General features: G+C 49.8%; 2 protein-coding genes across 2 annotated transcripts in view; both read left to right on the top strand.

Annotated features, from left to right (window-relative positions):
- Nucleotides 1–20,084, top strand: part of MBD3 (methyl-CpG binding domain protein 3) — an 86,733-nt gene extending 66,649 nt beyond the window's left edge. Inside the window, exon 7 of the mRNA XM_073324500.1 lies at nt 20,010–20,084. The gene's annotated coding sequence lies outside the window, so the exon portion shown is untranslated. The remainder of the gene's footprint in view (nt 1–20,009) is intronic.
- MEX3D (mex-3 RNA binding family member D) lies at nt 25–22,207 on the top strand. Its single transcript, XM_073324498.1, has 2 exons — nt 25–868; nt 20,010–22,207. Exons 1-2 carry the CDS (start codon nt 271–273, stop codon nt 21,278–21,280), a joined length of 1,869 nt encoding a protein of 622 aa, XP_073180599.1. The 5' UTR covers nt 25–270; the 3' UTR covers nt 21,281–22,207.
- Nucleotides 22,208–23,646: the final 1,439 nt, after the last annotated feature.

Raw genomic sequence — 23,646 nt, 5'->3', positions numbered from 1 at the left:
CGCGCATGCGCCGCTCTCGCCGCGGGCCCATTGTTGGGCTGGGGCTGACGTGCGGGGCGGGGGGCGCGGCTCGCGGCCGCCCCTGGGAGCCCCGCGGCCGCTGCTGGATGCGGGCGGCCGGCCGGCCGGCGAGCGGACAAAGCAGGCGGCGGCCAGGGAGAAGCGGGCGGCGGACTCCGAGCGCAGGCGGCGCTGTCCGCCCCGGGAGAAGGGGAGCCGCCCGCCGCTGCTGCCGGCTGCCCGTGCCTCGGCTCGGCTCGGCTCGCCAGCATGCCCGGCTCCGTCTACCAGCCCGACGGCGGGGAGGCAGCCGGCTGCCCCGCGCCCTGCCTGGGGCTGCTGAGCGCCCCGCCGCCGCCGCCGCCGCCGCCCGGGCAGCCGGCGCACGAGGAGCCGCCGCGGCTGGAGCCCGAGCCGGCGAGAGGCGGGCAGCAGCCCCTGCCCGACCAGGAAGACGCGGCGGCCGCGCTGCGGTTCGCCCTGGACCAGCTCTCCATCTTGGGCTTGGAGGAGGCGGCGGCGGCAGCAGAAAGGGTGACTGAAGAAGGAGGAGTGGAGGAGGAGGAGGAGGAGGTGCTGGAGATTGGGGATGGAGGGCTGGATGACATGGACCACGGCTCAGGGCTGGACAGGGGAGTGGGGATGCTGGGGGGGCTGCCAATGCTGGATCCAGATGTGAGCCCCCCCACCTCCAGCACCACTTCCCCTCCAGATGTGTTCAGCAACTTTCACCCCCACCTGGGCCACCACCACTCCATCTTGGCTGAGCAGATGAGCATCATTGGAAGCAGAAAGAAGAGCGTGAACATGACTGAGTGCGTCCCTGTCCCCAGCTCTGAACATGTAGCGGAGATTGTGGGGAGACAAGGTAAACTCCAGCGGCCTTTTTTCCTTTTGTTTTGCCCATTGTCTGTAGTCTCCTCCCTCGCACCCCCTCAATTCCTCCACTCTATTATAGGCAGCTTTTCAGCTTTGATACCTTCAGGTAACACTCTATCTAAAATGGAGAAAGGAGGAGATGCAAGTCCATGGGACTGTAAAATAAGCCAAAATATCTCTATATATGTCACTGAAAATATTCCCTCTATATGTACTGAGAGACTTTAATAGATCCTATATATGTAATTAGTGTCTGAATAACTTGTCTTGGGAATCTGAAGACATTGGTAGTTTTGGAGAGAAATGGAGACTCCTGTAGCTTAAATACTCCTGGGCCACTGCTCTGTACCACTATCGAGTTAGAAAGGTGTTTGCCTGTCTTTTGGGGGAGACATGGCATGCACAGAAATGTGTATTCTATGTTTTGGGTTTTGTTTTTTTTTCCCCTTAGACACCTATGCCTGGGTAGTAACCAAAAATCCAGCAATCAGAAAGTATGAGATGCACTGGCCCATCCCAGTTTTTATTTGGGTCAGTTTTAGTCTTTGTTTCTTTGTGCTGGAGTGTGGAGTGGAAACTTTTTAGAAATAAAACCCTTCAAACTCTTTCTATAGAGACCCTTTTAATTCTATTTTATGAACAAGCCATCTCTCTGTGTGCCATTTTAAAATGACTCCACATTTGTAAATATTTTGCTAGAGTTTGCTGATGTCTAAACTATATAGGCCTGCTACACACTTTGTATATTACATAGATACACACCCAGAAAGTTCTCATGTTTACTGGACTTCTCAAGTCTGTGGAAATAGACTATAAAGTCTAAATGACTGTGAAGTAGATGAAAATACTTCCATTTATTTAATTGATTTCTCCCCTCTCCCACACACCCTCTTAAGGTAATATTTACTATCAGCCTTAATTGATCTCAGTTGGATTCTTAATTTCATCTACTAATTTAAAATATGTTAAACACTTGAGATATGAAGTAGCTGTGGAGGGGCGTAGGGATCCCTGACTGCAAAAAAAATCTGTCACAAAAGGACACAAGGGCACGCCTCAATGCTTGTGATACTTAGCTGGGTGTGTGCCGGGTGGGTTTTGTTTCTTTAAAATAAAAATATATTTTAGTCTTTAAAGTTACTTCTTAAAGAAAAACCCAAAATAAATAAAATGGGCATTTTTAGTATTAAAAATCATTGTTGAGATCTGAGTCTTGCCTGTTTGCAAACTGACCTCCAGTGTATTTGGTCTGAGGTGCAGCCTTTCCTCCCTCGTCTTTCTGCCGTGACCCCTGACTGTTGCTTCTCTTTGTAGGTGTGTGGCTCCTGGTGATCATTTCATTTTAATGGATGGGATTTGTGGGGCCCTTGTGCATTTTTCATGGGTGGAAGTGGGGTAGTGTGGCAGCCCCATTGTTCTCTTTGTTAGCTAGAGCCATGCTGTGATTAGCATGATGACATCATACTCTCTGCTTCCCATTGGCCTGCTCCCAGAGCTCCAACCCACTTCCAGGCGTACACAGTCCCAATTTATACCAACTGCTCATGCTCAGCCTCAACTTTCTGTGGTTCCCTTTCTAGTATTGCAGGCTGTGCTGAGAGCTTGGGAAGCAGCAAAAGGTGGGCGTGATCGCTGTAAGGATAGTATCTAGTTGACTGACTCCTGGGTAAGGGTACAGCAGGATCTCACTGCTTCTTGGCCAAGGCCACAGGAAGTATCAACTTAATCTCTGATCCAGCCTCTCTTGGGGGATAGATTCAATTATCTAGTAGGTCTTTTCTATCTCTTAACTGTTAGGATCCAAAACCAGAGTCCAGTGCCTATCAGTAACTCAGATTTACTGTGTCCTTGGGTGACTGAACTATAGAAAAGCCCCAATCCCCAGTCTCATCAACCCTTATTAAGTTAAACATGTATCTCTCCTTATGTTGCATGCTTCTAGTCCTCCAGGAAATACTTGGTGCAGAGGGAAGCCTGGATGCTTGTTGAACTCTGGGAACTGGTGTGGTTTATGCAAATACGCTGCAAGGGCATTAATAATCAATGTGATTTAGGAGTGGCATGCTGTGACGGAGAGAGCGCCCAGGAATAGCACGTACAAAGGCTGAAACGGGCTGGAAACTTGGTTCATAACACTAACAGACTGTAGTTGCTTCCACTATCCCCACCCATCGGGGTAAATAGTTAAATGCCTTTTAATTTTATATTTTCCTGTTTTTTCCTCTTTCCGTGTTCCCTGTCTCCCCCGTCTCCTGGTTCTTCCAGGTAATTTGAGCCCAATTCATTTCTGCTCTGTGGTCCCTTGGTGTCACCTATCTTGGCATAAAGAGGTAGTAGAGCTGGCAGATTCAGCTCTTGAAGGATTCCCCCTGCACAAAGGAATTCCTAGGGTGCCATCAGGTTGGTGCTGCCCTGGCTGTGTGTCACCCCATGGAGTGGTGTCGGGACATTTCCTGGGGAGAGGGGATGTAGCTATTCTCAACCACCAGAAAAGCCCTTGAGACAACTCTTGCAAATTAGGACTGTTTTGAGGCTGCTCCAACCTGCATCAGAGGTCAAACTGGATCTGACCCAGCCCCAGAATAGGGAAGGCACAAAGGTGACTTCACTTCCTCTTGGTCCTGCATCAAGCTCAGCTTGCGTGCGGAAATTAAATCAAGCCCTTCCCATTCACAGGTTGTCTGCTTGAAATTCTTGGCTCTGTGCAGGTCTGTCTTGTACCTTTCCCCAGACATGGGATCTAACTTTCTGCTGTGCTCTCAACACTTTTTGGGAAGTACAAGTAGTGCTCTTGTGGTTTTTGAGGCCCCCTGTGCAAGTATCTCTGAGTGTTTTTTACCCCACCAGAAGGATGAGAGCTATGGTTTTAAATGACTGGGGCTTCTGTGCATAACTGCAGTGTCCTAAGAATCTTTTATGTCTGCCATGAAACTGGTGTGAAATACAAGCTCCAGAATGAATTGGGTACCAAGATCCCTTGATCACTATGGACACATGAATGTTAATCCTTACAGTATGCTTCTGTGTTAAAGTTCAAGTCTACTTAAGTAAGATGTCCCAGCAGATGACTTTTCACCCCAGTGAAGTAGTATTACCAATTAAGAGAAAGTAGCAGAGATCGATTGCCAGTGTTCTTTAGTACAGGTGTTCTCAAACTTTTTCTTTCTGAGGCCCCCCCAACAGGCTATAAAAACTCCACGGCCCACCTGTGCCACAACAACTGTCTGCATATAAAAGCCAGGGCCAGTGTTAGGGGGTAGCAAGCAGGGCAATTCACCGGGTCCCATGCCCCAGGGGGCCCCGCAAAGCTAGGTTGCTCAGGCTTTGGCTTCAGCCCTGGGTTGGGGGCTTGGGGCCCTGGGCTTCAGCCCCATGCATTGCAGCTTCAGCTTTCTGCCCTGGGCCCCAGCAAGTCTAATGCTGGCCCTGCTTGGCGGCCCCCCCAGAGGGCCTGAGACTCCTGGTTGAGAACCACTGCTTTAGTTCCTAGTCTGGGCTAAATTACTATAGGTAACTGATATCTTACCTGAGGGTGGAAAACCTGCTCTTTGCCTCAGTTTCCCTGTCTGTAAAATGGGGAATTATTTTGCCCATAGTCACACAGTGAGCCAGTAGCAGAAATGGAAATAGAATTGCTGTCTCCTAACTTCCCAGTCTGGCGAGCTGACCACCAGAAAACATGGTCTTAGTGCTGTTTATGCATCCCCATCTAACAGGTGAGGAAACTAAGACCAAGAAGTTAACTAACTTTTCCAGGGCCTGAAAGATTGTTTCTGAGCCAGGATGAGAATTTAAGTGTTACTGTCTCCTAGATCTGTGCTTGGACCACTAAACCACACCTCTATGGCTATAATATATTCCTCCTGTGTTACAATTTCATGTTGTAAAGTTACTACCATCTTGGCTCCTAAATCAGTTGTAATAAGGAAAATGAGCATGAGGTTTAATGTGGGAAACACTTTGTTCCCAGGGATGTTTACAAGGATGAATTCACCATTGGCCCTTGCAGGCGTAGAGTGCAATGGAAGGGTCATGGGTGAAATCAGTTTGACCTAAGCAACCATTGGACATTTTTATCCACATCACACGCTCAGTGTGCAGTCCAGAAAGATTCAGGGAAAAGTCCTGGACTTGGAGTGTTGCAGATCAGGATTGAGATGCATCAGCAGAGCAGGGGTTGGTGGGAGATCCCAGGGACTGAATAGCGGTGGGGGAAGGGGCTGCGCATCTGGATTGTGGTGCATCGGCAGAGCTTTTCACACAAGCTTTTTGGAGCAAGGACCATGCCTTCCTATATGTATGAAGACCACCTAGCCCTTTGTGGGAGTAACTGGAACGCAGATACCAGCCTTTGGCTGTACTGTGTTTAGTTGCCTGGCTTCCGTAAGCACCAGACTGAAGTATTACAATAGACTGAATGTGAAAGACTTCAAGAGCCCCGTTCTGTTGGGCAGGTATTTTCCCATCAGAGTGAGTAACTAGCTACTTGTATCAGTTCTGACCCATGAAATACATTGTTCACTGTAAAAAGAAAAGGAGGACTTGTGGCACCTTAGAGACTAACCAATTTATTTGAGCATGAGCTTTCGTGAGCTACAGCTCACTTCATCGGATGCATACCGTGGAAACTGCAGCAGACTTTATATACACACAGAGAATATGAAACAATACCTCCTCCCACCCCACTGTCCTGCTGGTAATAGCTTATCTAAAGTGATCATCAGGTGGGCCATTTCCAGCACAAATCCAGGTTTTCTCACCCTCCACCCCCCTTGTGCTGGAAATGGCCCACCTGATGATCACTTTAGATAAGCTATTACCAGCAGGACAGTGGGGTGGGAGGAGGTATTGTTTCATATTCTCTGTGTGTATATAAAGTCTGCTGCAGTTTCCACGGTATGCATCCGATGAAGTGAGCTGTAGCTCACGAAAGCTTATGCTCAAATAAATTGGTTAGTCTCTAAGGTGCCACAAGTCCTCCTTTTCTTTTTGCGAATACAGACTAACACGGCTGTTACTCTGAAACCTGTCATTGTTCACTGTGACTCCCCACCCTTCTTCCAAGTCTGTTAACCTTATTATTCCCTGGGACTTTCGGAAACCCACCGAGGCTGGCCTGGGCTGTGTAAAGCATCACATCTGCTCTGTCACCACAACTGGCTCTCATCAGCTGAGCTTAAAAAAAACACTGAGGTGTTCAGCAAAATGAGACCAAGCAACAACACGCACACACACCCCCAGGGCAAGAGGCTGCTGAAGCGTTTTTGGTGAAGGTGCCCAGCGGCTGTGCCTGAGAGTGGGGAGCGTAGGCCCCTTCCCCTCTCCTCCGCATCCTTACTGCTTCAGATGTCACACGTCAATACCAAACGGCAGCTCAGCCCAATGGGATTATGTTGTCATGCCTTTGCATGCAAACCCGTTCATGATTCTGGCCATGGGTGGGGCCGGCTCTGAGGAGCGCTGTAGGGATTAATTGCAGTAATATGGTCTTCTTTCGAACCACCAAAAACCATAGCACTACTAATGAAATCACTGCTGCATCGGGGTGGGGTTACTGGAGCAGAGGAATTGATGGAGGTTACTGGTAGAAAAGGGTGAAATACGGCTGCTGTTTGACCTCACTCCAGGAGTCCCAGTAGTTCGAACACTGAGAACATGCTGTAAAGCCATGAGTCCCAACTTCACATGGGTAATGATGTATTGCTCTCACCCAGGCCTGCTAATGATCTTTCTTTTGTTTTACTCCTCTCTCTCCTTTCTGAGCCCTAATCTAGCTCTTCTCTCTGCCTTCACGCCCAGCATGTCAGATAAAAGGAGCATTTTATCATATTCTTTTATGTCAGTCTGAAATGCCCTTCCCAAATGTGTCTTCCCTTGGTCTGAGCTCAGGGCCAGAAATACCCTGTGCTATTACAGAGATCTCCACTCACTGCATTTTCTGGGTGCTAATCTTGGCTGACACTGCACTGCAACCCCCCCCCTCCCCAGTAGCAAGTCTCAGAAGCCAGGTCAACTGACTTGGGCTTGTGCTACAGGGCTAGAAATAGCAGTCCAGATGTTCCTGCGTGGGTTCCGAAACCTGGCAAGGATGGTGGGTCTTGGCGCCCCAGCAGAAATGTTTACGCTGCTGTTTTTAGCTCCCCTAGAGTGACCCTGAGTCAGCTGACCCAGGCTCTGAGGGTCTGTCTACACAGCAAAGAAAAACCCATGGCTGGCCCATGCCAGCCGACTCCCACTTGCAGGGCTCGGGCTGTAGGGCCGTTTCATTGCTGTATGGACTTCCTGGCTTGAGCTGGAACCCAGGCCCTGGGACCCTGCCACTTCACAGGGACCTAGAGCCCGGGCTCCAGCCCAAGCCCAAATGTCTGCACAGGAGTGAAACAGCCCTGCAGCCCGAGCACAAGTCGGCTGGCCCAGGCCAGCCCTGGGTGTCTAGTAGCTGTGGGGACATACCACAGGCTTTTTCTGCAGTGTAGATGTATCCTGACTTTCTCCGCTGCGGCCTTAAGCAAGTGGCTCGGTCTCCCCACCTCAGCTTGCCCACCGTCTGGAGAAAGCACAGAGGTACAGTGCTTTCCCAGGGGTGGGTAAGGATGAACCCATTACCGTTCGCAGGGTGCTATGGAGCTGAAGAGGGCAATAGAAGTGCTAAGCGTGGTCGTTCTCCTCCTCTTCCTCTAGCCCCAGCCCTGGCGCCTCTTGGGCCAGCGTTGTTCTGTTCCACAAGGGATTGCAAGCTCTGTAATGCTGACGGTGGCGTGAGACCTTGGATCAGGGAAAGGAGGTGGGGACGTGCGTAGCAACTAAGCTTGAGCAGCCTCTTTCACCAGAGAGAACCCCTGTCCCAGGGGGCTAGTTGAGATGTGCTGGCCAGGGTGTTGCTAGAAGTTCCCAAGGGGCTGTCCCAGCCGCTAGTGCTGGAAACGTCTCTCGTTGGTAAGCCCTGCCCATTCTCAGACTTGCCTTTGTGCTGCTTGGGATGGCAGCACTGCAGGCTGGTCTGTGGTTGGCTCTCGGGGTGTGCTGGAGGGTAACTGCTGCATGCCAGCCCCTGCCCAATGGATGCTAAAGTGGAGTCAGCTGGCTTCATACAGAGTCTTGTGGGACAGGAGCTACTGATGTGTGCTGAAGTGAAAGGAGGGGTAAGGTAGCGGAGACGGGCTTGGCCAGACCAAAGGCAGGAACAGAGAGACCCAGCTTTAAATGAATTCAGCAGCAGTATCACAGACCAAGGCAGAAAGGACCAGACCGGACCTATTTTCCCTCCTTGCAGTCCAGCTAACTTCCTGGTCCTGTGCTCTGTCCTGGGGGAGGCTGGGTCGGGAGCAGCCAGTAGCGTGGGGGTGATGTGTTTTTTTTTGTCCCACAGCCCAGCTCTGGCTTGCATTTGGGATGGGGTGGTGTGTGCTGCTGGTGAAGACAGAGCTCAGGCCGCCTGAATCCAAACAGTTCTTGCCTGTGTGACAGCACATATCCTGGATAGTGGGGGGTGATAAGCCCTGCAGTGTGAATAAGTCAGTTACTTTCCTCAATTCCAAGCCTGAGCCAAGAGCAGTAAACCCAGTGTGTGAATGCGGACTCTATGCTTACAGTGCAAAGGGGACTCTGATTTGGAGCAGTCCTGCAGCTGTGGCCCTGCTGTGCTAGCGAGGAATGTTGGGGAGGTAATATTTTCTACTCCGGTGGCACTTTGAAGTGAGAGACTCTTAATCCCCCTCTGGTTTCTCACCAACATCACCGCTGGTCAGTTTAGAGAGGTGATGGGCTCCAGCTGCTGCCCCACCCCGGCATTGGTGAAGTACTCCCCACTGAGAAGGAGCCCCAAGCATATCATGTGTCCTGCATCTTGTGGTGCTTTGTATAGCCCTGGTGACCTGGCCAGATTCCAGCTTGGGTAACTGCATTCGGCCTCTGCTGTGTTTCCACTGTTCCTCATTTCCTGTACTAAATGGATGGTAACTTCTTAACAGCGCACTGCAACGCTGCGCCATTTCCACCCCAGAGGTGGGTGCAGTTCATAAGTGGCTTCTTTGATTCTTTTGTGTGATTCTGTACATTAGCGTCTCCCTCTAAAGGGGATGAAAGGCAGAGTGTCAGCGTAAAATGATTATCACGATATATGTGCCTGCTATTGAAATGTAGCCATTCTGCCCCCGCAGCACCACCGGAGGGGACGTGGAGAGAGCAGCATGCCCATTTAAAATGACACGGAGGAATTTGGCCAAACAGCTGAGTATAAATGTCAGCAGGTGGCTGGGGCTTAGAAGGAAGGATTTCAAGAGGACCATCCCATTTCAACCAGTCTATTGAGTCCCCTTTGCTGGGTGGAGATGTGGGTGGGGGGCCAAGCTTGGATGCTTGAGGTTTGAATACAGCTAGAGCCACCTTCCCCCATCCTCCTCCCACCCCCCTGCACTGAGAAACGCATCCGGATCCAGGACAGCACGTGCTTGATACTCAGTGGGACTAGAGCACATGCTTAAAGTTAAGCACCTATTTACATGCTGTCCGGATCAAGGCTTAAGTCAGGACTGAATATTTTCTATTAGGACCCTGAAGTGAAACGTAACCTATTGCAGTCGGAGATGAGAGAACCTCTCGGTGTTTGTGTCAACCAAGTGGGAGTGAATGGATGAGTTACAAACTGGAATGTCTCTGCGAACGGTTCCCCCGGGGGCTGAGCGAGATTAGCTTTTGTCTGGAATAGAAGCGTGGATATAACTTTGTTGTTAGACTTGTAGCAAAGTTTGTGCCCTTCTTCTCTCCCCCCACGGAATGATTGACCCCAACAAGCAGCACAGCCTTGTTCTGTGTTAATTCTGTACCGCAACGCAGCTCATCTGACCGAGCTCTCCGAGGCAGGGAGTGGCTTTTGTTCTGTTTGTACAGCGCCTCGCACAACGGGATCCTGGGCCAGGACTAGGGCTCTTAGGTGACATGCAAATACAAATAGTAAACACGCCACCTTTGGGAACGTTACTGGCCCCTCTACAGCTCTGATTGTCAGTTCTCCTTCTCCCTGTTTGGCCATTCAGACGTGTGGTCACCCTTTGGATCAGGGCTGTAGATACCACTCCCGCCCCAGTGGTTTTTCCAGACAGTACCGCTCCCCTCTGTCGTAGCTCTCTGGGGCTGTCCTGCCCATCTGCATCCCTTCCTGCCATGCCTGAGTGCGCTGCTTTCCAGCCCTTGCTCTTTTCACACCTCTGCTGTCCTGTTCCATCCTTCGTGAACAAAGACCCCTTCCAGATACTGGTGCTCTCCCTGACATCCCAGCTGCCTAGGGCAGTGCAAGCTGCTACCTAGTAAGTGTCCCTGCATAGGAGACGGCATCCTTTCTGTACCGGGTCGGGATTCCTGAGTGTGCTAACAGATCTGTGGCTGCCCTCTACACAACTGTGGCCTGCACCGTTTCCCATTCCCCAGTGCTCTGTGTGTATGCTACAGTGTCGGTGCAATCCCCAGGGTGGCTTGGTTTCCGGCTGTTACTTAAATACACGTGTGTACAGGTTTTTGTTGTCTGTCTTTTTTTTTTAGGTTGGATCTGGCCTTGCAACTTGTAAATTACAAGCCACTCAGTCTGTCTGTCCAGGCCAGCTGTTCACCTCCTGCTGTGGCAGGTACCTTAGCAACTGATCCCCTGCACTGTGGGAGCTCCCTCTGAAACTCTTCTCTTGCCATTTACTAAGGGCCTGATTCAGCACAGCACTGAAGCACGTTCTTAAGCTCCATTGGAATCTAAGGCCTGGGCTGTACACAGATTTTATACTGATGTAACGGTGTCAGTTCGGAGTGTGGTTTATTTTGCCGGTGTAACTAAACTGGTAATGCCCTGTGTGGCTGCAGTTTCCCGTACAGGAATAAGCTGTACTGGTATAGCTTTGATACTAGTAGGCCTGCAGCCACGGTAAGGGGCTGTACCACTTTAACTGCCCCGGTCTAGTTTAAGCACTACACAAGATACTCGCTAGTAGCAACACACTCCCTTTTGCTGTGTTGCTCCTAAGCAGCTGTTGCTGTTACAGGCAGTTTCATCTGACCAAAGGCAGCCTGCTTTTTCTGATACGTAAAATAGCTCCAGGACTTGCTAACAATCTGTAATTGCAACAGTGCAATGTGTGTTTTACTATTGCTACAGTGTTGCATTAGTGTACATACTGTACATTTTTAACCTGTGCTCTGTTCTGCATTTGTAGCCGACTCACATCTTGTAGCAGTAAAGCGGTACTCGTTGCATTAACGTTATAAAAGTATCAAGTTTTATTTTTATGTTTTGAAAACAATCAAACATCAACCATGATAACAAACACAGCCTCTTTGCTTTTACTTGTAAACATTTTTTATTCTCGCACTTAACTGTAACACTTTGTATGCACTGTAAGTCACTCTGGATATGGGCATCTGCTAAGCAAATAAATAATACTGTAATAACCTAAATTAAAGTATTATTCCATGTCAAAATGCATTCTGTTTATACAGTATCCACTTGTAAATTAATTATGAATGGATAAACTCATTTCAGGTGAAAGAACTCTATTAATTTGTTTGCTTCTTCTCCGTCACAATTTGGATTTGAAGATGGAATTCAATGTCCCGAAGAGACCTGTAGATCCTGTCACGTAGTCCCCCTAGCTGCGAAAAGTGCCAAAGTTTGTTCAAAACCTTCAACAGCTTTAGAGTTGGTGGGGGTGGAACTTCATCAAAATCATCCTCACTCTCTTGATTATGATACGTTTCATGAACACAAGCTTGTTTCTCTGGCCTTGCTGCAGCTCAGTAATTCTTCCTCGGGCAGCTCTCCGATCGTGAGCAGATCCTCAGCCACAGCAGCTACTAAGTCCTCTTTTTCCATGTTGACTGGAAATGGGACATCGTTCAGAGGGTCGACAAACTCTTCATCATCCTCGTCTCGTCCACCTTCCTCTAGCACAACAAATCTGCCTTTCCTGAAACAGTTGGAAATTGTTGTCAGCTTTACATCTTGTCATGCCTCAGCAACAGGATGAGCCAATGAGTTGAAGAAGGGAACGTGAAGGACCAACAAATACTGCTCCATTACCACTGTAACCAGGATCCGGATTATCCTGATTCGGTCTGCTGTTTGTGGCCTTGGTTTCCAGGGTGTGCACATGGTGCATGACGAGAACGTAGCAGCATCGACCCTGTATGTTCTAGGGGTATCGCCCTCATCTCCCATGGCAGAGGTCCTGGGTTCAATCCTGGGTATGCCTGGTTGTCGGACTCCTTTAATAGGGAGGAAGGATGGTCCTGTAGTCAAGGCACTGGTCTGGGACCCAGGAGATCTGGGTTCAATTCCCTGCTTTTCCACAGAGACTGTGTGATTTGGGCAAGTCATTTCGTCCCTCCCCACCTCAGCATGGGATCTCTAAAAGGGGGTGATGGTGGTAACCTTGGACTGTGCTACACAGATGATCATCATGGTCCCTTCTGGCCTTAAAATGAATCTGTGGGTGCTCGCGCGTCAGCAGACCAGGCCCCAACCCCGTAACCTCTACAGCACTAATGAGTAGCCTTTCCCCAGCTCGTATTGATTTGCCCTGGGGATTAGATGCCTCCCATGTGCAGCAACAGTGTCATCCAGTGGCCACTAGAATTATTCAGAGAAGGGTATTTCCTGGTATTTCTTAAGGCATTAACTAGAGATCGATCTGGGTGGTGCTTGACTTGTGAAGCGGCTGTGTCCCTTTGGGATTTACCCTGGTGGTGATGGAAGCTCAGGTACATTGTACCTGTTCAAAGAGGGTGGGTTTTCCTACCGATCTCAGCATGAAATCTCTCATGGTGAGACCTTCTGCCTTAGCCAGAGGAGCAGAGTTTGGTTTTATTTTGGAGCAGTTGTATGAACTCTCCCCTCCGTTTTGCACCCAAAGGAAGCCCGGTAACAGCATCTGTTTCAATAGCCTCACAATACAAGCACCTCATTGGTGCAATGTGTGTGCTGGAGGCTAGCGTAATAAGAAGTGAAGAATGGCCCTCTTTCTGGGCCAGAATAATAGGCAGCCCTTTGATGCCAGGCCACAAAGCATTACTGGGAGCATGGCCAGCACATGTGCAAATACAGCAGCCCTCTTGCACCAGTGGCTGCCATTTTGGACTTTGGACCTCACTGAACCTTTCAGAAGCCCCTGGTTATTTTAATGCTCCCAAGAAACATGAGAGATGTTTCTAAGGGAAACACTTCAAATCCCAGATGTGAGAATCGTGCACTGGACTCTGAGCCCCACTGCAGATCCACCAGGCTCCCTTCCTTTACAGTACCAGCTTTAACCCTGCATTGATTGTGAGCCTGATTCTTCCCTGCTGTCACATTCGCTTTGCACAGGTGTAAGTAAAGCACTGCCAGATCCCAATGGCAGTATTTTACACACACTTTGCACAGGCGTAAGCGACTGCACGAGATGTCCGGTGGTGAAGAACCAGCCCTATATCTCATAGGAGAGGAATGCCCAGTCAGTGTGTTGTATATAAAATACACACTGTTAAAATAACATTGCCAGCCTTACTGACAGGTGCACTATCCCGTTCACAACAGGCTTTGTGTATGGAAAGCAGGCAGCATAAAGGATGAAAAGTGAATCATAGAATCATAGAAGATTAGGGTTGGAGGAGACCTCAGCAGGTCATCTAGTCCAATCTCCTGCTCAAAGCAGGACCAACACCAGCTAAATCAAATGTTGCTGATCAAAGACCTTGGGCCTGATTTGAAACCCTCATGGCTTCAGTTGGCTTTGGCAGGAGCTGGGGGTGTTCACCACCTCTGCAAACCAGGTTGTTCGGTGCCTCACAGATGAGAACAGAGCAGCGGGTGACTACCGCCTGCCTTCCCTTGTGCCGTTCAGCTGATAGCTCCTGCCAGGAGACCCCCCCCAGAACCCTGATCTCTGCTGAATGAAGTGATTCAATTGTTTTGGTCCAGATTCACCCTGGTGTAGCTTCAGTGGCGTAACAGCCGGGATGCATCTCCCTTTTAACATTTTGGATCAGCTTCGTACTAAAGGGTGCAGTGAGACCGTTAATGGTTTTGGATTTGAAAAGTTCTTACTGAAATTCCTGGCCCAAAGCTCTGTGTGCCCTTTGAACTCTCCGCTCTCCTCTTTCTAGGGGATTGAGTCCCAGAACTTTCCTCTTTTTTGCTACTGCATTTCATTTCCTGGCAATCTGTTTGAGTTGCATCCTTTCCCTGATGGAGGCAGAGAAAGGGAAATGCGTGGAGAGAGAACCCTGGCAAGATCATTAGCATAATGAGACTTGAAGGTGGGTAGGAAACTTCCTTCAATGTAACAGTGTGGCCAGCAACACGTCAGCCTAGAAGTGTAGATGCATTTTTATCAATGAGATGGATGCATTGAGGCAGAGCTACTGTACAGATGCACCAGCCATCTTGACATGGTAGGCTCATTTCCATGTTAATACATAGCTGTCTCACAACAGTGCTGAGAACTGACTCCTAGGAGCAAAGCAAACAGCGTGTGTATGTAGTTGTTCCCTGTGGCCGGTGAGAAAGGCAGAAGGCTCCTCGTTTCATTGCAGGTTTTGTGCCAGGCTCCCCCACCTCTCTCCTTGAGCAGGTTACTATACACTGTGAGATTCCAATGAGCACGTTACTCGAGAATGCCAGAGACGTGAGTCTTCCTCCAAACCCAGGAGTAACAAAAGCCCGAGGATACTCAGCCCTGAGTTAGCACTCTGTCAGCTGTGCCTCTTGAAGGCAGCATGATCGAGTGGTCCCAAAATGGGACAGGGAGTCAGGCAACCTGGGTTCTGTTCCTAACTCTGCCACTTATTTGCTGTGTGACTTTGGGCAAAGTCTCTTAACCTGTCTGCTCCTTTCTTTCCCCGTAATAAACGGAGGAGAGTTTGTTGGTGGCAACTGCTTTGAGATCTTCCGGTTAAAGCAGCTGCTTGTAGGCCTGATGGTTCACCTCCATGGCCAGAGTGTTACCCTCATCTCACAGAGGTGGGAACTGGGACCCACAGCAGGAAATGGCTGGCCGCAGGGGAGACAGCTCGTGAGTGACACAGCCAGGCAGGTAATTCAGGAGTCCCAGACCCACTTAAGCAGACTAAACCAGGCCGCACTGACCAACCCATAAATATACTCACCCAGCAGGCTACAAAATGAGTCGTGTCCTTGCAGCCCCTAGCCACAGATATACCCACCCATCACTAAATTAGTCCCAAAAAAAACCCCACCAACAAAAGACAAATATTTTTCAATTGACATTCATCTTTCTGTGTGCTCTGACCACGGCGCGGCGCTTCATGATTCTTATGGTGCCTCCCGAAGGTTGGCAGACAGAGTCCAGTGGGCTGCGAGAGGGGATGAACTCAGGTGTGTCCTCCTGTCTGAGCCCAGAAACGCAGCCCTGTGGCCATTCTGGCCGATCACACCTGGCGTGCCGTGTGTGAGAGAGAGATCCCCTTGAAACGACGCTAACAGGGCCCCCGTGCAATTAATCTTCACTCCTTTTATCAGGGAATATCATCGGCCAGTTGGCTCCCCTGACTGAGCAGCTTCCGTAAGTAAAATCCAGCCTCATCTGTTGGTTAGGTTTTCTTTCTCCTCACTCCCTTCTGCTCCCCCTCCCCCCACCCAAAAAAAATTCACATCTGGGTGGGTGGGGAATACCCCAACATGCCAAGCATCAGCCCCCTGCTGTGTGCAGCAGCTGACATACCAAGCCCTCCGAATGGCGCTGGAGGGGGATGTGAGGAGGAAAGAGCCTGGCATAGCCATAACTCGCAGGCAGTCAGCTGCATCTAATCCTGTAATGTGGGGATCTGCTATAGGTCACGCTAAGCAGACTTAGCCACAGGCCAGGGCTGGAACGTGCCTTAGGCATACAAGTGACTTTTGGGCTCCAAATCTGCATGTTGCCAGCCCAAGAGCTACATTCTATGCAGTGAGCAGGTTTGCTTCTCTGCTTTATTTGCCGTCTTTTGTAGCACCTCCAATGACAGATCTGCAGTGGAGCCCCTTTTTGTCTGCTCCACTCCAAGACTTAGGGAGATCCCAGGGTGGTGACTCTGGGCAGTGCCAGACTTAGAGACTGAGAGACCACAGGGTCTGTCTGAGTCCAGCAGACTCAATACAGTATCCCCTTTACATTCTGTGCAGCAAAATTCAGTTGTTCTCTGAACACTACAAGTTGCTGGGTGCTTTAATACAGTCAAGATCTTAGGCCACAATCCTTTCAAAGGCTCCATCTGCCTGTAGAATTACCGCCATGTGGAATCCCATGGCCATCTCTGGGTCTCCACGTGGGAGTAACTCTAGTTGAGCTCTTCTCCTAATGGAGGAGGCCCAGGAGAGTGGCATACATCTCTTTCCTTACTCACCCTGGCAAGCTTAGGAAATATCCGCACTGCGGCTAGTACCACAGAGTCTTGACTGAGGCCTTGTCTACACTGAAAAATTAGCCCCAATGGAAACTCTCTCGATTTAGTCCTCCTGATGCAAACCCCGAACGTAGGCACGTTGCACCAACACCAAGTAGGGGTTGCTTTCTCTGCGAAGCACCATTGGGGTAACACCAGCATAAGCCCCTTTGTGCCAGCTCAGCCCTGCGTATGTCAGAAAGGTTGCATCAATGTAACTGCATCAGTGTGGTCACACCAGTCTGAATATCCTTCATGCGGACAGGCCTAGAATGAAGCTTTATACAAAGTTGTGCCAGAGGAGCGTAGTGATTCCACGCTCATCACCGTAGTATCGGAGCGCCTTCCAGCTGTGCATTGAGCAACATGACCATACACGTCACGTGTTCTTTCTTGCCTCCTCTCCCCAGGAGGAGAAGCATGTGCAGGATTGTGTCTTGTTCTGGTAGAATTTTTTTTTTTTTTAAATATACATGTTGTTCTCTATTGACGTTAGAGAAGCCAGGTCAAAGAAATGCACCCGGCACTGGGAGCGGAAGGTTTGTGACGGTCCTTCATTCCTGGGGAAGTTCATTCCACAATCTTGGACCAGCCCCCGAGAAAGTTCTGTTCCCCCACACAGATGAGCTGATGTCAGAGAGTCCCATAGGACCAGAGAAATGCAGTTGTCAGCTACAACGAGCAAAGCTGTTGACCACAGGTGTCATCCGGGAGTTTGTCATGATGTAGGCTTTGGGAAAGCATAGCAGCCACTCAATATGGCCTTCTTGATTGGCCATTGATGGGCTTCTCAGTCTAGGTTCTGTGCATGATCTCCACAGCTGTGGAGTCTTCTCGGGGCTTTTCAAAACTACTCCCCCACTCCTTTCTCATCCTCCATTGACGACATCTGGTCCCCAAGCTCCTTTCCAAGCTCAGAACAACTGGTTGGGTCCCGGGCTTTAGTGACACCTTGATGCTCTTGTTTCAAATGTAACTCATTTCCCTTGTTGGCTTCTTCAGAGTTGAATGTATTATCCACTGTGAGAGAGCTCCCGTTCGATAGGTTGAGCCCCGGTTATTCACACAAATGACTAGGAGACCCCTTTGTGAATGACTGGCTGAATTTTGCAAGTGATGAATGAATGTGATCAAAAAGCAAGGATTTAGCATCTAAAAATGCACTCTGCTTGCTCATTTTGACAATTTTCTATTTTAATTTTCTGTGACACTTAATGCCCTTGTCAGTGTGCAATGGTATACTTCCTAAATGCAGCCACGACCTGACTACAGCCTCTTTGTGGGGATGTGGTGAAAGGAGACCAATTTCATATGCAGATTACTACGGTTCTACAAAACCTAAACCTTGGACCTGGCCCAGTGGCTAGGGGTCTAGCCTGGGCCGTGGGAGAGCTACGTTCATGCCGCTGCTCCTCCACAGACTGTCTGTATGATCTTGGGCACGTCAATGTCTCTCTGTGCCTCAGTTTCCCACCTGTACAATAGCACTGCCGTGCCGCACCTGGGTTCTGTGAGGACAAATACCTTGAAGAATGTGAGAAGGCCTGTCACTACAGTGATGTGGGGGACATATGCCTTAGATAGGTTGATACCTGCCTGACAAGGTCCTTCTAACTTATCTCATGGTGTTATCAGTATTTACTGGTGACTCTCTTGGACTGTCTTTTTGTTCTGTGTTTGTACAGTGCCTGGCATGATGGGCTTCTGGTCCATGACTGGGGCTGCTAGATGCTGCTGCAGTACAGTTGATTAATAATGTTTTGGGTTAAACCAAAGCTTGGGAAGGCACAGAGGATGTGGGCTACTCTGCCTTGGTGATTGGGAACGAAGGGCAGGAAACCAGCCTGGTCTCTAGATTTAGAATGTGTCACTTGTGTGAATTTTGTTACAAAAAGTTATTAGAGTGCAGGTGGAGCGAACGCAAATAGGGCATAGCGGGACTGTAGCTACCGGAAAGGTATCTCCAGAGCGGGTTCTGATCGGCATTCAGGAGTTACTGGTTGTATTCCAGTAGCCTCTGGAGGCCCCAGCTGAGATCAAGGCCCAGTTGTGCTAGGCACTCTACACACACGCAGTGAGAGACGCTCCTTGCTATGAAAAGCTCATGGTATACATAGACAAGATAGACAACAGGTGAGAGGGAAAACAGAGGCACGGAGCGGGGAAGTGACTTATCCAAGGTCGCTTAGCAGGTTGGTGGCAGAGTTGGGAGTAACACCCAGGTCTTCTGAGTCCTAGGCCGATGCCCCATCCACTAGACCAGTGGCTCTCGGCCTTTCCAGATGACTTTACCCCTTTCAGGAGTCTGATTTGTCTTGTGTACCCCCAAGTTTCACCGCACTTAAACACAACTTGCTTACAAAATTGGATCTAAACGTACAAAAGTGCCACAGCGCACTGTTACTGAAGAATTGTTTCCTTTCCCCTTTTTACCATATAGTTATAAAATAAATCAACTGGAATATAAATGTTGTACTTACAATTCAGTGTGTAGATAGAGAGCAGTAGAAATAAGCCATTGTCTGTATAGTTTTATTTTGTACTGACCTCACGAGTGCTTTTTATGTTGCCTGTTGTAAAACTAGGCAAATCTCTAGATGAGCTGATGTACCCCCTGGAAGAGCTCTGTGAACCCCCAGGGGTACATGTACCCCTGATTGAGGACCACTGGTCTAGACCACTCTGCCTGGTCCAGAGACCTTCGAGCCAGAGCTGCATATATAGGCCCTTAGCTCAGCCCCTAACTAACAGACCCCCTCCTCTGGGACTCCTAGTGGACACATTCCCTGTCTTCCATTTTGAATTCTTCCTCCAGGCAGAAACGAGTGAATTTTTTAGACCAAAAGCAAAGGAAGAAGGGAAGAAATTCTCTGTGTGCGTGCGTGCGGACAGGGGGTCTCAATGGGGCCACGACGAGAGGCTAACAGTAATACACATGCTAATAAGGCAAACTGAAGAAATAAAAGATGGACATGGCAGATGGGGGGGGCGTGAGAGGGGGTTCTGCTTCTGTTCAGCCTGCCTGGTCTCTGTTTAGACACACACACACACCCATCCCCATCCTGGGGGGAGACCTCCGGCTCCAAATAAAGGAAGCACTGGGATGTAAAAAAAACCAGAAGGGTCATTTCTCTGCACCTTCTCGAACCTGCCCCTGAGATAAAAGTAACTTCTGTGCCTGCTTCCTCACTTCCTTCCAATCCATCTCCAAGGGAGAAGGCCACCACCTAGGGCTGCTGTAACTATTCACTTGGGCACGTGTGTCTGTCTCAGTCCCCTTGACCTTGTCCCCACCTCTCTGCCCAGGGTGCACACATACTCCCCTTTTTCTTCTGGGTTCACCTGTTGCCTCACTCCTTGATAAGGAGCTCTCTGGGGCAGGGACCATCTGTGTCGTGTTTGCATGATGGGGCCCTGATCCCTGGTTGGGATCCTGAGGTCCTGCCCCAGTGGACATGACGATGAGGGGTCAGCAAGCCTGTGTGTTTCATGCTAGCGCATACCATTCACCAGAACTCAGGAGTAACTTCCTGGTTGTGAAGCGTGAGGCTTCTCCTCTCAGAAGGTTTCCCTGTTGTAGGTGTGAATTCAGTGGAAACAATTGCATTGCCTCAATTGCATTGTCTGCTGGCTTCCCGGCCCTCCTTATAACACGAGCAGCAGGGTGTGCTTGGTTCCCGGCTTCAACCTGGGCCTGAACGTGTCGCTTTTCTGTCTCCTTTTCATTCCAGGCTGTAAGATCAAAGCCCTGCGTGCTAAAACCAACACCTACATCAAGACGCCAGTCAGAGGAGAGGAGCCCATCTTCATCGTGACTGGGAGGAAAGAGGATGTGGAAATGGCCAAGAGGGAGATCCTCTCGGCTGCTGAACACTTCTCCATGATCCGAGCAACTCGCAACAAGGTCAACGGCCTGACGGGAACCGTGCAGGGTCCCCCCAACCTGCCAGGGCAGACCACCATCCAGGTGAGAGTCCCCTACCGTGTGGTGGGCCTGGTGGTGGGGCCCAAGGGGGCCACCATCAAGAGAATCCAGCAGCAGACGCACACGTACATTGTCACGCCGAGCCGAGACAAAGAGCCCGTCTTTGAGGTGACGGGGATGCCCGAGAACGTGGACCGGGCCCGGGAGGAGATTGAAGCCCACATCACCATGAGGACAGGCTCCTTCATAGACGTCAACGCAGACAACGACTTCCACTCCAATGGCACCGACGTCTGCCTCGACCTGCTGGGCAGCACGGCCAGCCTGTGGGCCAAAGCCCCCAACCCTGCCCGCAGGCCCTCGGCCGGCCTTCGCAATGACAGCCTGAGCTCCCTGGGCAGCACCTCCACCGAGTCCTACTACGGTGGCCGGGTGGCCGACGCCAGCCCCACCAGCCCGTACAGCACCAGCAGCGGCTTCAACTTCAGCGAGCCCCAGGCGCCACCGCTCAGCTCCGAAGACGCTGACTTCGGCTTCGATTTCCTGGCCCTGGACCTCACCACGCCCACCACCATCTGGTCTCCCTTTGAGCGCTCCAACCCCCTGCAGGCCTTCAGCAGCTGCTCCTCCATCAATGGCTCGCAGAGACGTAACAGCAGCATCAGCGGGACAGCCACGCCCCGGCACTCCCCGACCCTCCCAGAGAGCAGCGTTGCCCTGGACCACCCCCTAGCCCGCCGCATCCAGAGCGACCCGGTCAGCACCTTGTCCTGGCTGCCCACCCAGGGCTCGCTCTCCTCCTTCTCCAACAGCACAGGTTACTCCTCCTCCTCTTCCCTGCCGGGCAGCATCTCCGGCACCTCAGGCTCCCCCACAGATTCCAGCAGCTCTGACGGGCACCGGAAGAGCTCCCGGGAGTGCATGGTGTGTTTCGAAAGCGAGGTCATTGCTGCCCTGGTGCCCTGCGGCCACAACCTCTTCTGCATGGAGTGCGCCATCCGCATCTGCGGCAAAGCCGAGCCGGAGTGCCCTGCCTGCCACACCCCAGCCACTCAAGCCATCCACATCTTCTCCTAGCTGTCCATCCGGAGTCCGATCGGATGGGCCACCACCCCCCACCCCTACCCCTCTCCCTACAACTCAGCTTTTTAAGAACTTTTAACTGTTTAAATCAACCTTTTTATTTAAGGGATTGGATTGGGACTGCGGGTGGGGAGGGTGAAAGACGATGTTTCTTGCTGGGTAGAAAGCTGGAGAGGAAGATTGTGGGTGGGGGAGGGGGGAAGAAGGGATGAGGAAAATGACAGGAAAGAGGGGTGTGAAATAGCAGAAGGGAGAAAAAAAATCAAATGTTTACAGAATAGCTTTAACTCTGAACCCAGGTGTGGAAGCTGGGGAGGAGAACGAGCAGCTGTTCTTCAACAGTTCTTTCCAAATAACAGTATTCAGTTTGCAAAGTGAAATAAACAGAAAGAAAAGGTCCGGTTGCACTTTTTATTTAGGACACACAAGGGTTGTCTTTATTTTTTTAAAAGCATTTTATTATTATTATTATTATTAATGTTTTGGGTTTTTGTATGTAGTTATTTTTTTGGACGGTTCTGGCCGGTTCTCTAAATATATCTCTCTTTTTTTTTGGTAACACCGTTTTATCTTCTATTTTGCCAACGTGAAAGCTGCCCACAGTGCGTTGAAAAGGATAGGTGTCCTGGCTGGGACGGGCGGGGGGGTGTGGAACAGTTGGGGGCAGAGTTAAGCACGTCATGTCGCCAAAAAAATGATTTCGATCGCCGTTTTGTTTTGTTTAGTTTTATTTTTTTATTTTTTACCTCTTATGTATATGTAGGGAATTTATAGGAAAATATGTACTTTATTGAATAAATTTTAAGAACTAAAATATATTTTATTTTAAAAGAAAATAACGGACCTTTAACCTTACATGGCTAAAGTACTGATTATATATTTGCTGCGCTGACTTGACGGTTATGAAAATTGTATCAAGAGTTTTATTTTTTGACTTCTTAATAAAGACTTTTTACTATATATGAATGTACACTGTCTCTCCGGTGTGCTGCTCTCCGCGAGGTCACAGTATCAACTGTTACATCACATCTACTCTACCAAGAAACACCAGCATGGTGCAACCAAACAGCGACCGCTCTTACTGCCTGCACGTGGAGTTTGTTCAAGGCTCTGTTTCAAGCTCTGGCTTTCCAAAACCATTCAGACAGTATGTGCGTGTTGACTCCATTTTCTTTACCCGATCCCAATTTTGACAAAACTACACGCCAGTTACCGAACATTGCTTCTTCGGTTATTCTCTACTCCCTGCCTTAAAATGCTAGGTCATGTTCAACAGCTGCTGTGCCTCACCCCAGAGGTGGCAGCATTTCAGCAGTGGGGTATAATTTGCATGGATATGCATGACCTGCTTCCCAGGGGGACCGATGGTCGCTACCACCTGCCCTTAGCATGTGGGAACCTTGTCTGTGCCTGCCAGGGGTCAGCTCTCCGACTCCCCCAGCCATGGGCCCTTCCAGCCTATGCAGGCTCTGCTGTCCTGCAGGTTAGCGATAGGCACAGTCCAAACCCCCTGGGTGCCCAGCCCCTAATCCTCTGGACACTCGCAGCATTTACAGATACTCTGTCCCCAAAGCGACAGTGCGCCTCAGCTTTCCTGTTTCACCTGAGGATCTCTGCTTCCCTCTCAGCACTTGGGTTTGTGACTAGTGAAAACAAGGGTCGGCGTAATTAAGGAAGAAGAGATTCCGGTAATAGCGAGTAGGTGGAAAAATTGGGAACTACTGGTTACATCTAAAACAAAATCATAATATGCATTCTAGAGCCTAGAGGTAACCTCCCTGAGACAGGACAGCAAGACATCTAGTTAGCTATCATCCAAAGCCTTTCTCCCAGCGTTTAACAGCCAGGCTAGCTGTGACCCTCCATTCATATGACAAGCATGTGGGCAGCTTGTCCCCTCGGTGAAGGAAACAGTGTTTCTCCTTGCAGTCTCCTGATATACCGGATGAATTCTTTGATCTTAGTCATAAACTGGACTCCCCCTTGCTGGGTATTCCTTCAGGTAGAGTTTGTGATCTCCTTGCCTTTGCAGTCTTGATTAGCTGATGGCTCCATGTCCAAATCGACTCACATTGTAATACGCATGATACACAATGGTCAGCCAGGGAGAGAAGTGTCTCATACCCCGGACCTGAGCAGAACCTGCTTCTCATCTTCTGGTGACCTGTCTTCATTTACATCAGACCTTCGTTTTCAGCATAGATACAAAACTCCTAAAACAACATCTGTAGATCTCACCATGATTGGGAGCACCAGTACGTTACTGTCTGTTGACAGAGACTTCACATGCCACCCTTTGTTGCACTGGTATGTAGTCATCGGACCTAGGGGATCCCTGTAAACCCCTACGCACTCATTAT

The sequence above is a fragment of the Lepidochelys kempii genome, chromosome 25 (assembly GCF_965140265.1).
Source record: "Lepidochelys kempii isolate rLepKem1 chromosome 25, rLepKem1.hap2, whole genome shotgun sequence".
Taxonomy (NCBI): Eukaryota; Metazoa; Chordata; order Testudines; family Cheloniidae; genus Lepidochelys; species Lepidochelys kempii.
Note: the sequence above shows the minus strand (reverse complement) of the source record. Positions and strands in the feature narration are given on the sequence as shown.

What these genes read in the sequence shown, in the direction of transcription:
- MEX3D (XM_073324498.1), top strand. Translation starts at nt 271, where the DNA reads ATGCCCGGCTCCGTCTACCAGCCCGACGGCGGGGAGGCAGCCGGCTGC. An exon ending in GGAGATTGTGGGGAGACAAG is followed by an intron (nt 869 to 20,009) that starts GTAAACTCCAGC and finishes TTTTCATTCCAG; the next exon opens with GCTGTAAGATCAAAGCCCTG.